The sequence below is a fragment of the Crocuta crocuta genome, unplaced genomic scaffold, assembly GCF_008692635.1.
Source record: "Crocuta crocuta isolate KB4526 unplaced genomic scaffold, BGI_CrCroc_1.0 scaffold138, whole genome shotgun sequence".
Classification (NCBI taxonomy): domain Eukaryota; kingdom Metazoa; phylum Chordata; class Mammalia; order Carnivora; family Hyaenidae; genus Crocuta; species Crocuta crocuta.
In genome coordinates, this window is record NW_027532585.1 from 5,280,038 (window position 1) to 5,296,681 (window position 16,644).

At 33.9% G+C, this 16,644-nt stretch overlaps 1 protein-coding gene across 1 annotated transcript in view; it reads right to left on the reverse strand.

The window, feature by feature from the left end:
• Nucleotides 1–5,746: 5,746 nt before the first annotated feature.
• CCDC172 (coiled-coil domain containing 172) overlaps nucleotides 5,747–16,644 on the reverse strand; it is a 56,179-nt gene continuing 45,281 nt past the window's right edge. Inside the window, exons 8-10 of the mRNA XM_077779545.1 lie at nucleotides 7,641–7,728; nucleotides 6,754–6,819; nucleotides 5,747–6,248 (exon numbers count right to left, since the gene is read on the reverse strand). Coding sequence (XP_077635671.1) covers nucleotides 6,784–6,819; nucleotides 7,641–7,728 — 124 coding nt within the window. The 3' untranslated portion in view covers nucleotides 5,747–6,248; nucleotides 6,754–6,783. The remainder of the gene's footprint in view (nucleotides 6,249–6,753; nucleotides 6,820–7,640; nucleotides 7,729–16,644) is intronic.

Genomic DNA, 16,644 nt, shown 5'->3' on the forward strand with positions numbered 1-16,644 from the left:
TTAAAGAAAACACGTATCTGGTGATAAAGGTGATTGGCAGGTCAACTGCCAAAGATCTTAAGCAGAAGGACTTTTCTTTACTTGATGGTGCACCAATTCATGAGTGAATCTTTGAAGACCAAAGTCAACCTTAAATAATCAAGGTTAATAAACTCTGAAGTTATATAATCAATTTAATTTTATACTAACTTTTCATGAGGTCTCAGAGCAAAAGTTTTATATTTTTTAATTCAAAAATAAAGATGTTTTGATTAAATAAATTAGGTTATTCTAATGTCAGCAAAAGTAGAAACAGTAATATTACTAAAATTTCACTATTACAGTCCTTAAACTTTATATTTTCTGTAGGATACATGTCCTACTAATTTGAAAATTAGTATCAAATATATATTTGAAAATTATATATGGAACAACTGAATATTATATATATAGAGATTTAAAATTTATATTTACATATGGGGAAGGAGAGAATAAATGAAGGAAAGAAAGGAGAAGGGAAGGAAGAATCACTTGTCTATAAGGATTTGTCATTCTCAAATTTTCTCCATTTTTATCTTGTTTAAGGTAGTACCACAGAAATCCAGCAGATGGCACTCATACATTTTTCTAAATATGGTGCTGCATTAAAAACAGGATTGCTTAAACTTTGTATTTCAGACCAGAAAGACTGAATAAATCATAGTCAGAAGCAAGTGCATTTCAAAATTTTCTATTACCATGGAGAAATAATGCTTTTAAGCTATTCTAATGCACATTCATAGCTTGCAAGCAACTTACAATTTTCACTTCCTATTCTAGTAGCTGGTGGAAAGTAAGCATTCAAAGACATTACCTGCCAATCAACAGCTTGATAATAGAAAGCTGTAAGTAAACACCGAAAGACCTACAAACTTTTTCCATGATGGGATGTGGAATCATTATTTTCTTCTAGTTTCTTTCAATGCTTTTACTGGTTGTTCTAGAAAGATAGTTTCTGAAATTAGTAAACATTATTACTGCCAATTGGTAGCTAAGTAAACATAAGCTCAGAAAGAGTAAAAAATGAGAGGATAGAGTAACTCAGCCAAGAAAGAATCAACAATAAATGAATCTAATTCCTTTAACTAGAGAATCAATAACTTATTCTCAAATTCTCAATTAATAAATATGGGTTACATGAGCAAGTTAATTCCAGCTATATTTCCACATACATTTATTGAACATTTCCTAAATGTCAACACTATTCCAGGCTTTGAGAAAAAAGTGGTGTGTAAGACAAGTAATACCCCTGCTATCATGGAACTTGTATTTCAGTGGTTAGAAATAGAAAAGAAAAAAAAAAACCACAAACAAGAAGGATATCAGAAATGACAAGTAGTGTGAAGAGCATTAAACTTGAATGTGACCATGTGACTACTTTAGATGGTTAAAGGAGGGCTTCTCTGAGGAGGTGACATTTCAGTTGACACCTGAGTGATGAGCAGACAATTATACAGAGATCAGGAAGAGGAGCATTCCAAGCAGGATAAACATTCCAAGGCAAGAGCGAGCCTGGCCTATGGAGAACAGAAAAACCAGTGACAGGAATGTTCAAGAAGGAGAGTGGCCTGATACGAGTTCTGAGAGGTCACTAGGAGTTGGGATGGATGGATGGATGGAAGAGGAACAGAAAGAAATGAACAAGAGTGCTAATTTCAGGTTAATCAGAGATTCCTTTATATGTTGATCTTTTTGGAAGTTTTCTATTAGTTCACAATCCTGCCTTAGCAAGTACTGAAACATGCATATAACACTTATTATTTGATATTTTAGGAAGGTGCCATTCCTTAGGTTATCACCTTAAATTATCAATGACCACAGGTAGCACTGAAAAAATTCATCTGTAGAAAGTATAATAAAGTGGGATGAATAGGTATTAATTTCAAGTGATACCCAGGAGGTGAATTTTCAGTAATACTTGAATTGAGTCTGTTTTGTACTGATTTGCCCTTTTCTCTTCATGGAGTGTAAAAGATAGTCTTAGTTAATGATTTACATTCACTGATTCTGATCAGTAAATGTTTCCTAGTACCAAAAAGGTGTTTTAAATGATTCTCAAATTTCTCTTATCTTCTAATATTTATCTGTTGTGTAAGATTTTATTACAAGCAAATTTTCAAAAACAATGTGTTTTTAAGGTTTTTGGAACTGAAGCCCAAGTGATTAAACTGTAAATAAGGAGGTCCACTGCCCTCTATGACCTCACACAAATCAGATCATCAATCAAACTCTCAGTTCCTCCTGCAAAAACTGAGATATATGCGTAGTCTTCAACTAGAATCTCAATAAAGAGCTTTGATTTTATCAGATAAAATTGTTTTTATCAATATAACCTTGATATTTTACAAATTTTAATCAGCAACAGATTCTAGAGCTGACATTGCACTCACCTCAGGATTACTCCCGTGTCACCCATTCCCAACCAGAAGCTTCTTTGTCTAAAGTCCACAAAAACTGTCAACAACCACACCATTTAATGGTGGTTTGAATTTGCAAATACTTTCTCTCAGCAATCACAAAGCCATATCCAGAAATATTCATTAGTAATTATATTTGCATCTATTAAATGTAGATTAAGAGGATTTTATTTTAACAAGATTTTATTTACCAACTAATTAGAATGACAATTTATTATAAGTATGAAAATAATTAACTTAGAATGAATAGAGTAGTATAGCTTTTCTGGTTGTAAGAGAGAAATAAAATCATTTCTCTCCGACTCTGTGGGCCCTGTTTTGCACAGCTACTTATATCAGTCATTGTTATTAATTTCACATTTTTACTTACTCTTTATTTTCCCAGACATTTGAATTCTGGTGCTGTCAATTTCATAAAGGTCTTTTAAAGATAAATGTGCTATGTATCAAAAGCAGTTGTTTAAATAAGCTTTCAGTTCTGACAGCTTTGCTCTTGATACTTTTCATAGCAGCAGGGAGGAGAGCATTTTACCATCAGTCATTCTTTGTAATGCTTCCTTTTTCTTCTTCCAATCAAAGTAAATATGTTCTTACAACTAACATTACCCTGCAAAATGTTTCCTCATGTTTAATGAATATGACCCTCAGTATAATGAACAACAACAAATAAACAAACGAAATCCCAATACTCCCTTAAAGAACAGGGAGAATTATTCACATTACTTCCTTTATACATCAGTCAGTGTTGTCTCCATATTATTTGATCAAATGTCAGTAAAGTAAATAAGAAAAATAAAGCTTCTTTGCCAGCACGATAATTAGATCATTAGTTGGCCAAGCAGAAATTTACTTAACTTGAAAATATAATGTTTAGGAAGCACTAATGCAACTAAGTATATACTCCTACCTCTGACATTTTCAAAGACAACTTCATCTTCCATTAAAAAAAAAATCTATTGTCGTAAGATAAAAGGGCCACAAAACTCCAAGACTTAATCCCTGCTTCAGGCTAATGACAAAAAAATATTTTTTATTTTTTTAGTTCACATCCGGAAAAAAATTTCCTTGACAGAAAATGTCCTGAACTAGACTCCGAAAGGCAAATGCATTTGCTTCATTTCAGTTTTTCAGGATGACAAAGGAGAGAAGAGTCAAGAAGAAACATAAAAGTTGACTTCAAAAAAAAAAATCTGTTTCAAATATTAAAATATTTTTTAGAACATTGGACAACTTCAAATTTCAAATGTTATGCTAGAAATAAATATTTGAATGACAGAACACCTTACCCTTGTACACCCGGGATTAAAAACCATATCATATTTATTTCTAATCATGTCACTGAACTGCTACTGTTTTCTGGGCTGCAAATAAACGACTTATTCATAATAATGTGACACAGTTATGTGTGATTGATTGGAATGAAATAGAAAAGGACTTTGTCCTCAGTGTAAGCTTAGAACAGGGCCTGTCCAGTGCACGCTATCAGTCCAGTGCACGCGATCGGTCCATCTGCAACCAGCCAGCTGAATTACCCTTCTGGTAAGACTCAGTAGAGTTTTTTACAGTATAATATCCACTCTACAATAGATTACCAATCCAAAATGCCTCTGTTTCAAGATATTTCTAGATTCTGATTCATTATAATTCTATGACTTGAAACTTCTCTGGGACTTTTAACCATGTCATCAGGGTTTTTCAAGATTTAGGGAGAAAAAGACAAGTGGACAAAGTACTCCTTAATTTTTGTTTCTGTTATAACAGAAAACACTGTTATTGATAAAACAATGAGTAGTATAGAAATCTTCTTGACTGTACATACCTTAAAGCTTTTCTTTTTCTTTGATTTTTCCTTCTGTTTCAATAATTAGGCCAGGGAAGGAAGAAAGGAATTTCTAATCTAGTGGTCATGCTCCACACACTATAATATTGTTGCTGTTTTTCCTCTAGCCAAATAGTGTCATTAATCAGCAGGAAAAAATGTGCCGTAAACTATCTATACAACCTCGTATTATCCCCAACAGAGAGCTGAGACTTAGAAAGTTGCTTCTGGAAGAACTTCTGTCACAGAAAAGAACTGTGGTGGCGTGCCCAAATGCTGGAGCAGGAGCACGGAGTTCTGGGTTAGTTTGAGCTTTGGTTATAGATAAGAATAAGGAACATTTAGTGAATTCACTTAATGAATGAGGACTCATTTAAAAACTGCTTTTCCGTATAGCCAGTCTTGCTTGTAGAATAATTAAAGTCCATCTAAGACACATTTTTACCCAGAAATTTCAGTTATTTTTTGTACTTACGGGGTTTATGAATATAATTCTTAAAAAAAAGAAAACTAAACCAAAAACTGAGCAACTCTACTTCTGATATATTACTTTGACAATACAGTTTAGTTTAGCACACTGTGATTTCTATTGATTGTTGTGTTTCTTTTGTTTGGTGACACTGTTCCTTTGATTACATGGATTCTAGCAGTATCAGTTATTTTGACTGGTAACACGTGGGTAGCGCTTTGTATTATTCTAAAATGTAATGTGAAGATACTCATTTGATTACTTGAAAATTAGCTCAAATCTTAAAGTATGCATTTTAAGGATTCTGAAATAATGAAAATACCGAATCTTCCATTTTGTCTCAAGTTCAGTTGATATGAATACTGGTTCCATTAATGAATATTTAATCTTGATATTCTAGATGATACACGTATAAAAGATATTTGCATCAGTAAGAGCTTATTCTGCGTATATGTCATTGTGTGTTAGTTATGCAAATGAGTGGCAGATCTGTAGTTTACATTAATATTTAGCTACAAAGTCAATACTGAACAAAAATTATTGGTAAGTGTAAAAGGCTTTATGTGTAAGCTCAATCTGCATATTAATAATAGAATACACATTTAATAAGTAGATATTCATGAGACTTAGAATTTAGATAGATAAATGGATGAAATAAGACAAAACTGAAGTCATGACTAATCCAAATAACCATTTCCCACTCTATATTTGCATATAAAATAGGAAGTAATTCCCTGGTACCATTATTATTTTTTCTTCTTAAGCAAAAATAATTTACTATCAAATATTTAAGGAATCAAAATAAGAAATCACTTCTAAAAATGCAAATTATTTAAACAGATGGCAATTGCTACACATCTCAAAGGAGAGTTTAAAAAAAATTTTTTTTAATGTTTTATTTATTTCTGAGAGAGGGAGAGAGACAGCGTGAGGAGGGGAGGGCTCAGAGAGAGAGAGGGTGATACAGAATCCAAAACAGGCTCCAGGCTCTGAGCTGGCTATCAGCACAGAGCCCANCTGAAACTAGTCCACCTCACCATCCGTAGAACACATTTGTAAACATCTCATATTTGATGTTGACTAATTCAACTACAGCCACAAAAGAAACCATGATTCTAATATTTGCACTCCGGACTTTGCAATAGATACATTGCAAAATCCAGATAGGCTTTGTTCCCCTCCCCGACCCACTGCAATTTAGGTGGGGTTTCATTCAACAGTTTCCATACACTTTTTTTTAGAAACTAGTGAAAAACATCTTCCTAGAAGGGATTGCTAACTGCAGGAAGCTACACGATGTTGCAAATTTGGTGGAAATGCCAAATTCGATCCAAATGCGAGTTTTAATTGCCATGTTTCAGTCCACCAGCGAAATGAATCCTGACGGCCATAAGGAGATCAGGCATATCCCCCGGTGGGGGGCTTATTTCATTCTCACCAAAACCAGCATCGGGAAGAAAACCCGCAGACACAAGCGCTGGAAAACGGCCGCGGGCGCCCCGGACGTAAAACTCTACAGAAGTATCTAGAGAAAAGGGGAGAAAACTGGCTTTTGCAGATGAAAGGCCTCAGAGGACCTCTGTCAACAGACATCTTACGATTAGAGAAGAATTAAAATGAAAGTGAGCATCTTTGTTGGGGGAAATGGCACCGACAAAATTGGATCAATAATCTGATCGTTTCTCCCCCCCAGCAGTGTTTGACCGGACCCAAGGTAAACTGCAACAGAGAACTAACAACTTCACAGAGTATAGATCAGCTTACAGGTCAGGGGAGACAAGAAGCGGAGTGCACAAGATCTACCTGTCCTTTCCTCTTCCTTTAGAAACAAAATCAAACCCTGTAAGAAGCTTTAAAATTCCAGCAAGTAACAAGACAAGAAATTACATTTTTAAAATGCTAACATACCAATTCTAGATATCAACAACTTTGAAGGTTCTGGACCTCACATTTTTTCACAAAAATCTGTTATAATGGGAATTGTTCATGTATCTGTCACAAGATTCGATTCTAAGGTGCTGTGATCAAACCTTGGATAGCTTTGGTCAATTCTCCTCTAGTTATTTGTTTTCCTGAAGGTCTTTCTGTGCTAATGTCTGAAAAGAAAAATATAATAATTTTTCATGAGGAAAATGAAATTCTTAATGAAGGAATTCCATTAAAGTTCATGTAAATTTAGCACAACAATAAATGGGATTTCTAAATTTTATTTCTGAAAATTTTTATAAAAATACATAAATCCTAACATTTTTAAAAGAAATGTTTACAGAAAATGAATATGAAACAAAATGTAATGTAATAAATTAAAATGACATTTTAACATATCTTAAAGCTAGCTATATATGTCTTCCATTAAAATAGAGCGTGGCAAATACTGAATTCATTTTATAAACAACCAAAGTAAGAGGTTAAAAGCAATTTAAAGTGCTCCCACACAATCAGAAAATAAATTTCCAATAATTGAATCCAAAGTTCCTGAGATCATAAAAATCTGCAATAAGAAAGTTTTAGGATCAAATATAATACAAGTATAATTTATGCCTATCAAAAACAAAAAGCTTTTAAGCATTATGATAGTTAAACCCCTTCAGTGCATTAATCCTGTGACAACTGTTTCAGTCAAGGGAATGTTGTGAGGTCAGGTTTGAATTTTTTTAAACTTGGTTTGAAATTGTACATATTTTCTTTGAGTAGAACTTGCTTTATGTAGCACCTAACTCTCCAGGAACTCAAAACACTTCACTGATTTATATCCTGACTTTAGTTTGGTTCATTGGTGCAGTTTCATTTTTTGGAGCTAGCAAAGATCCGTGTGAAGGGCAAACCGCTAGTTTGATGGTATGTCTCCCAGCAAAACCATTCTCGCCAGTAGGTACAGTGAAGCTGAACAGAAGTTAAAGAATCATTGGTGGCTTACCAACTCCAGAAATTCTATTTCTGTTTGGAGAGCTTCATAAGCACTTTGCATGTCATCTTCCTTATAAAGTTCTAATTCTTTCTTAAGTCTGTTTTAAAGGGAAAATTCGCTCTATGAGTTCAGCAATAAACTTTTACAATAATTTTTGATTATATGGATAGTGGCAGATTTGAGTTTAACACTAAAGAGTTTGGAAAAAAAATTTAATTCTCTATAATTCTATAAAGACTATATAAAATGTTGAAGAAGAAAAAAAAAGCTTCCATAAAGAAAAAGGCAGACTAAACAAATAGTAGACAATTTTAGGTTAGTTAAAAGAGCATCATGGTTCAGTGGGAAAAATATAGTACTGTCTGAAGAGCTCTATTTTAGCTCTGGCCACTAACAAGCTGAATAACCTTGGCTAACTCATTTAGCCTCTCTGAATCTCACCTGAAAAATTTTAATTACAGAAAAAAAATGACCTCAGAGATTTCTTCTTGCCCTAAAATCAAACATTAACTTTATGGTACACATATGTAATTAAAATATATTTTAATTTTAGAGTGAGAAAGCAATATCAATACTTCTTTCTTTCAATTAAGCCTGTAATCCTTAGAATATTCTGAAATTTAAAAATAATTTATGTCTATATTTAATGTAAAAAATAGTGAAAAATAGTCTTCTATTTCTAGCATTAGGATTTTAGCATAAGCAAAAGACATGAACGGCAGTTGGGGAGGTAGAGAATTAGGGCAGCTGGGCAGGTGAGGCTGACCTGAGGTTAGATAACAAGAGGAATACTTATCTCCCAAACCTAACCCAGTTGGGCAGCCCCAAGGTGAAGGGAATAGATCAGCTTGAACCTCTGCTAAGTTCCAGACCTTAAGGTATGTCTGAAGGGGTCCTAAGCCAGTGGCATTCCCTGTACACTAGAGAAAGCAACAGAAAATCCTCTTTCAAGGAAAGTTTAACATATTTAGATCTACAGGCCACCCACAGATTAAGAGGAAACCATAAGCTCACAATCAGAGATCACCCAGCACCCAAGAAGGCAAGTAAAAGTTAGAAGACACAATAAACAATAGAGTGTGTCCATAATATATGAAGAACTACAAGTCAATAAGAAAAAGACAACACAATGGAAAATGGGCATACAAGTGCATATATACACACACACACACCTATACACATACCTCTACCAGATTATTCACAAAAGAAGATATACAATGGTTAACAAAGATATGAAAAGGTGCTCAACTTTATTAGTTATCAAGGAAATATAAAAGAAAAACACAATGAAATGCTATTACACACATATCAGAAAAGCTGAAACATAAAACAAGCAACAAGTATTGACAAAGATATGACCATCTGCCACAGGGGCTGCTCCTTCACATTTGGTTGCAGAATGAAGATGAGGAGAAGTGTGGCTAACTCCCAATGAACAGCTAGTGTGATTACGAAATAAACACTCATTGTAAATTATTGAGAAACTGAGCATTGGTGGCCACTAACACCGAAAAAACAACAGGCACAAAGCTTCCTGATGGAAAAACACTACCATCTATGATATAGCTTTGCCAAAAAATTTCAACCTAAATCTGATCAAGCTTATAGATCCAATTACCAATTTCCAAAAAATATATTAGGTCAAAGAAACATGTTCAACCTTACAATGGGAATAAAATCAACTATATCCAAACTGTGGGAAACCCTACAGGATAAAAAATTTAATTTCCTTAGGGCGCCTGGGTAGCTCAGTCGGATAAGTGTCCAACTTTGGCTCAGGTCATGATCTCACAGCTCATGGGTTCAATTGAAGCCCCATGTTGGGTTCTGACAGCTCAGAGCCTGGAGACTGCTTTGGATTCTGTGTCTCCCTCTTTCAGCCCTTCCACTCCCCATGCTCTGTCTCTGTCTCTCAAAAATAAATAAATGTTAAAAAAATTTTAAGTCTTAATTTCCTCAACAAATAAATTACAAGTTAAAAAAAAAAAGAAAAAAGGAGAAGCTTCAAGATTAAAAGAGATTTAAAAGACATTGTCAGCTCATTGTCATATGCAGACCTTATCTGGATCTTAATTCAGACAAACAAAAAACTGACACCTACAAATTTTAAGTGTGAATACTGACTAGATATTTGATATCAGTTAATTATTATTTGTTCAATTGCTATTAATTATTTCACACGTAAGAATGGACTCTAGTTATGTTTCTTAAAAGTTATTTTTAAGAAACATAATAAGATAATTATATAATTATATGATATGTATGATTTGCTTCAAGCAATACAGAAGAAAAACAAGTGGAGACATAGGTGAAACAAGACTGGCCATAAATTGATAAATGTTAATGCTGAGTGATGAGCATGTAAGATTATATATATATTTTTTTACCTTTGTATGTGATTTAAAGCTTCTAAAATAATTCTCTTAAGAAATAGAGCTTAGTGAAGCTAATGGTCATAAAGTCAAAATACAAAAATCTGTTATAGCTCCATGTACCAGCAATAAACAATTAGAACATGTCATTTAGAATAAACACACTATTTTCAACAGCATCTAAAACTGCAAGGTACCTAAAATTAAAACTTACCCAAGATGTGCAAGATCAATAAACAGAAAATTATAAAGTTTTACAAAAATATATTTAAAAAACAAATTTAGATAGCCAAGGTTCATAGACATGAAGTCTCAGTTTAATAAAGATTTAAAGTCTCTCAAAAGTAACTATGATAATAAGTGGAATTGTAACCAAATCACAACAGATTTTCATGGATATGATAAGCTGATTCAGAACTGTATATAGGGGCACTTGGGCTGGGTAGCTCAGTGCCCCTATATATCCTTAAACCTGTATATTAAACCTCCTACTCTTTGTTTTTAAGTTTTTATTTACTTTGAGAGAAAAGAGGCAAGCAGGGGAGGGAGAGAGAGAAAGAGAGACAGAAAGAATACCACACAAGGCAGGACTCGATCTCAGGAGCTGTGAGATCATCATGACCTGAGCCGACGGGACGCCTAATTGAATGAACCATCTAGGAGCCCCTTAGAATCCTACCCTTGATTTCACCTCAGTTCATGATATCAAGGTTCATGGAGACAAGCCCTATGTCAGGCTTCACACTCTCAACACAGAGCCTGGCTGGATGGAATTCTTTCTCTCCCTCTCTCTTTACCCCTCCCCCACTCATGCATGCACACTCTCTCTCAAAATAAATAATAAAACTAAAACATAAAAAAAAAAAGAAATGTACATAAAAAGTAAAGGGCCAAGTATAGCCAACATACTCCTGATAAAGATCAAAAAAGACAAAGGGGGTGTCCTACTTTGTATCATGACTCCTTATAAAGTAATTAGTTAAAATGGGATAGTATGCATTTAGTAGTAATTAAGACAGTTTTACACAGAAATCAACAAACTGAGCCATGAAACAGGAGATAAAGTAAATATGAAATATATCCATGTTATATTATTATTTTTAATAAAAGACATGACATTGTAGACCACCAGAGGAAGAAGAAATCATTCAATAAATGCGGCTGGCACAATTAGTTATCCGTGTGGAATAAACATGGGTCTTGTTGCACACATAGACAAAATCAATTTCATATAAACTAGAGACTTAAATGTGAAAGGCAAACCTTACAAATTGTTAGGAAAAAATATAGGACAATATCCTGCTGATCTTAGTTAGGGAAAGAGTCGTTGAACAAGACACCCCAATGCTAACCACAACAAAAATGACTGATAATTTAAACCACAGTAAAAGTAGGAACTCCAGTAAAGCGCAACAGTGTAAAGAACTCCAAAAAAACCAAAACCGAAACAAAAAGCTTCATAAGTTGGGAGGAGATACCGTCAGCATGTAACAGACAAAATCAAGAATTATTAAAAAATCTAAATGAAAATCTTCTAGAAGTCAGTAAAAGACAAGTACCCAAAAATCCAGTAGCAAAATAATTATGAAGTGTTTTACAGAAAAGAAAACACATGGTCTATTGATGGATGAAAAGAAGCTCAATCACATAGATAGTCAGGTCAATGCAGATTTAGACCACAAAATACCATGAGATTGGCAAAAGTTATTAAGTCTGAAAATAAAGTATTGAAGAAGATGGAGATCGGGGGAAATTTTAGAATGTGCTAATGGGAATATAAACCATTTTAATCACTTTGAAAAATAGTTTGTTGTTATCATGTAAAGTTCAACATTCATATGCCTTATATGCAGCAATTCCACCAGGTATATAACTTAAACTCTTACACATGTGCATCAGGATAATCACCGGAGCACTGTTTGTGAAAACAGAAAACTGGAAACAACCCAAATGTGCATTAAAAAGAGAAAAGAAAGTTGTGAGATACTCACATATCTACACTCAACAACATGGGTGAGTTTTAGAAACTACGTTGAATAAAAACAGTATCATACCATTTTTACATAACTCAAAAATAAACCAAAAGAACCAATATGCAGACACATATATAAACATATGGCATAAATTTAAATAAATCATAAGGTAACAAAGAAAATTATATGTAAGAAAATGGACTAAATGCCATATTACACACATACACGCACACTCAAATGAAACAGTGTAGGACAGCAATTACATGTGGAGTAAGGAGGGTATGGGATAAAGGAGGAGCCATGGCTAAATGCAAGGTCTGGTTTAGTTCACAGGTGCCTATTATATTATTATACCTTATAACTTACACATAGTTAGGGAAGAAAAACATAATAATTGTAGGGATGGAAAAGGAAATAATATTCTATATATGTGAACTTTATTGTGTTTTGAACTTTTATGAATTTAATAGTAAATAGGAATCCTGAAGGAATGCTTACATAGGAAAGATAAAACAGGTTATTAATTTTTGAGCACTAGATGTTTACACAAGCATAAAGCCTTGTAATGAATATTTTTAAAGAGTAAGTGGAAAGCTGAATGGAGAGTTACAGGGTACTGTGGAGGCTACTCTACAATGTACTTCAGGCTTCCTCTGAATACATTATCTTTTCAAATAGAACGGTAGCGATCTTTCTTCCCATCATACCATCCATCCTTGCTCCTCCCTCTTTTCAGTTCAAATGGATTGCAGGTTCCCTAAGATTTGTTTATGCCCCTCAGAACTGGGCGGTGAGCACTTTCCCTTTCAGTTAGCTAACAATAAAAATGAGAGACTACTGAAATTAAGGAGGGCATTTAGAGCAAATTATAGGAAGTATTTCACTATTCAGCATATAATCAAGCTGTAGAATTTAGATCTGCACTTAAAGAAAAAATTGCTGTTGCTAGCTTTAAAAGAGGCTAGATAATAATGGTATGAATATTAATACATTTGCAGCTAGCCAAAGCTATATAATGGTAAGCAGATCTCATGCTTCAGTGCATAGACTGATTGCCTACAGGAATCAAGAAGGACTTCCTTCACCTACTGCACAATAACTAAGGGCAGTTTGCATTGGTTACTGTCACCTTTCTCTGAATCATCAAATAATGACAAGGATGGGCCAATATTGCTAGTTAGCTTTGCAAAACTTATGTTCCATGTATTTTTATGATTTCCTGCGCTATTCTAATATTTTCAGTTACTTCTAAGTGCTAAAGAAAAGCCTTACTGGAAGAACACTCTTTTTAGCTACAGAACTGCACACAAGTACTATTTAAGTGGAAAGAAGGAAAAATTTCACCCAATGTCCTAGTTCACAAACTCAATGACACTAAAATTTAGGTATATTTCATCGTGGTCTTTTGTTTCCTTACAATAGTGACTATGTAATTTACTTCCTAGCTTTTTCTTTTGCTTAATATTATTACTTACACTTCCTCCAGTTAATTACACATGGCAGTTAATACCATATGAGAAAAAAATGTAGTAGTCCAAGTAGCTGCACCAGAGTTAACTTAATCGTTCATGTAGAAGTTGTTTCTATTTTTTCCTGCCATAAAAAACAATTCTAGGCACACCTTTGCACATGAAGTTTATTTTGTACTTAGAATTGTTTTCCTTGGGATAGAGCTCATAAGTGGAATTCTTAGATTAAATGGCATAAACATTTTTAAATGCTTACGATGATTTATTTTATGTACATCTAATTGCATTCCAAACATATGCAATGAATACTGACATAGCAATGTATTATGTCTGCACCACACCCTTGTCAATTTTGGTATGGTAACTTAAGAATGTCTTTCAAAATTTGATAGAAAAATGATATTTACTGGTTTCAATTTGCATTTAATTGGTAAGCGGTATAACTGAATTACTATTTGACTTATTTGTCCTGTTATCCCTACTAACTTGTATAGTGTACGATACAAAGTATGCATTCTATGTGTTTGTTGGAAAAATACATGAATGAAAACTATCAATTTTAGTGTTTTCTGACTGATTTTTTATCAGCTGATTATTTGGTAAGCTGTTACCTTTTGTTTGTCGTAAATACTATAAATTTCTCCCAGTTTATCATTCCACGATGCTGACTTTTTGACACATGGAATTTTAAACCTTATATGTTAAGTCCATTAATCTTATCCATTTTGGTTTCCTTAATCACACTAGAGGTTTAATAAGTGGTTCTATCTACTTTTTGCTAGTGTTTCCATGGCTTGAGTTTCTTAACATTCCTTCTCTGTATTAACTCATATGAAAATTATTTTAGTGCCATTTAAATACATACTATTTTTGAAGACATGTGGGTCATCCTCTCTCATATACAATTTATTTCTGAAAATAGGTTTCAAAATTGAATGTATGAAAGCAAGATTTTGGTGTTCTAATTATGCCTTTCCTCAGTCCAGGCCACCAGCAGATAAGTACAAACCTTCACAGGTGTGGCAGGCTGAACGAGAGAGATTTGCTGCAGAAGAGGTAAAAGAGAGAGGGGTCCTGCCAGCATGTATTATTACAAATCCTGGGTGAGCTGAATTAGGCATCTTCTTTAACCACATACTTTCTATCACCTTCCCTCCCCCCATGCCAAAAGGGGTTATTTGCAAAGGTAAACATATGAAAATGGAAAAAAATCTGTTTTCCATCAAAGACATTAATGATTTTTGAAAACGATTACTTTGACATTACACATGGCTTGTACAACAAATAAGCAAAATTATTTCAAAGTTTAGGAACATTTACAAGTAGTCAGATTTATATCAGAATACAATGTTTAAAATAATCAATTGACTCTGTCATCAAAATTTCCCTTGTATTTACTTAGAAGTTTTAATAACCACAGAATGTGCCAAGAATTCACAAAACAGGAGATTTCTATTAGCTTGAAGGCTACATAATCAATGCTGTAGAGACACTTCTGTTAGTGAATAAATGATGAAGTTTTACTAGAAAAGATGCAGAGTCAACAGAAATATTCAACATAGCTAAGAATAATCCTGGAATTAAATGGAGATTTCATTTTTTATAAATGCTGGAGAAAGAGAGAGAGAGAGAGGTGGTCTGGGTTGGCTACAGATATGTAATTATTTGACTATTATTTTCCAGAAACTTTAATGCTGAGATCTTGTTATACTTGCCCACTTTGAGTTCATTTTTGTTGATAATACAGAGTACTGCAAAATACATGTGCATTATTTTCTCAGTGTTGAGGGAATAACAATTATTGTTCCTCTGCTAAATAATGCTTATTCTATTTTTTTAATGTTTATTTTTGAGAAAGAGAGAGAGCGAGCAGGGAGGGGCAGAGGGAGAAGAACAGAGAGAATCCCAAGCAGGCTCTGTGCTTGTCAGCATAGAGCCCAATCAATGCGGGGTTTGAACTCATAAACTGTGAGATCATGACCTGAGCCGAAATCAAGAGCCAGTCGCTTCACTGACTGAGCCATCCAGGTGCCCCAATGTTTATTCTAAATACTGTTATAGAAACACTCCCACAAGTATTTAGGGATATATCTATATGTTTTCAATTATGAAACTCTAAAAACTCTTGTACATCCATCGCAGGGAGAAAGGGGATATAAATATGGCATCTCCATGCATTAGCATTAAAAAAGAATGACACTGTTAAGTACAAACTAACATGGGAAATGTCAGTAATGTTTAGCTAAATAATAAAGCAAATTACAGCCCAGTAAGTGCTACACTAGAAACACACACACACACACACACACACAGCATGTATGTGTGCACATAGACAAACACAGAGATACATAAACCCTGAAAGGATATATGTGAAACTTTCAACAATGACTACACAGGGGGCTTCTGGAGTAAGGTGATAAGAGAGGGACTTTGATGTTTTACATTTTTGTAGTTTTTGAATTTTGGATTCAGTCAACATAGCCTACTCTCAGAGTTTAAAAACACCTCTACACATTTGATAAAATAAAAAATATAAATATACGCATTTATCTGTGTATCTTTTGGAGAGGTTGGGAGTGTTTGAATACCATCATGTATTTATGCCTTCTTATAAATCGAATGACCATCAATGTGACCTCTACATCCAACTTAACTGAATGACTTTTTCACTGAAAAGGCAACAGCATTGATTTACTACTTCATATAAATGCATTCAGAGTCTCTCAGGAGGTGTATCTTAACTTTTGTGCAGTTTCCATTGCAAATATCTCTTCACAAAACCACACCATCTTCAAATGTTCAGAAGGAAAACCCTATGCTGTTGACTTTGCAGCTTCGTTTCTGAAATAAACTTCCTATTGTATTAAACAGGCACGAATGTTGGTTATAAAAAACTGTAAAACCCTTCTAGAAAGAAGTTTTGTGGGTAAGAAAAACATCTGGAATGTTTCAAGTTGTCTGGTATGTCACTATTTGGAACAAATAAAAAGTCATGATCAAGAGCTGTATTTTGTTGACCTGGGTGTTGGGTAACAATAAAAAAAAAAAATGTTATGTTTTGGGAGTTTGAAAGGGCCCAATATATAACATTCTTCTTTCCTGTCTGAATTCTGCCCACTTGAGAAATAAGGAAAGCAGAAGATACCACATTTACTACGAAATATAGCAGATTCTGGAGAATGTGGCTTATAAGTGCAAG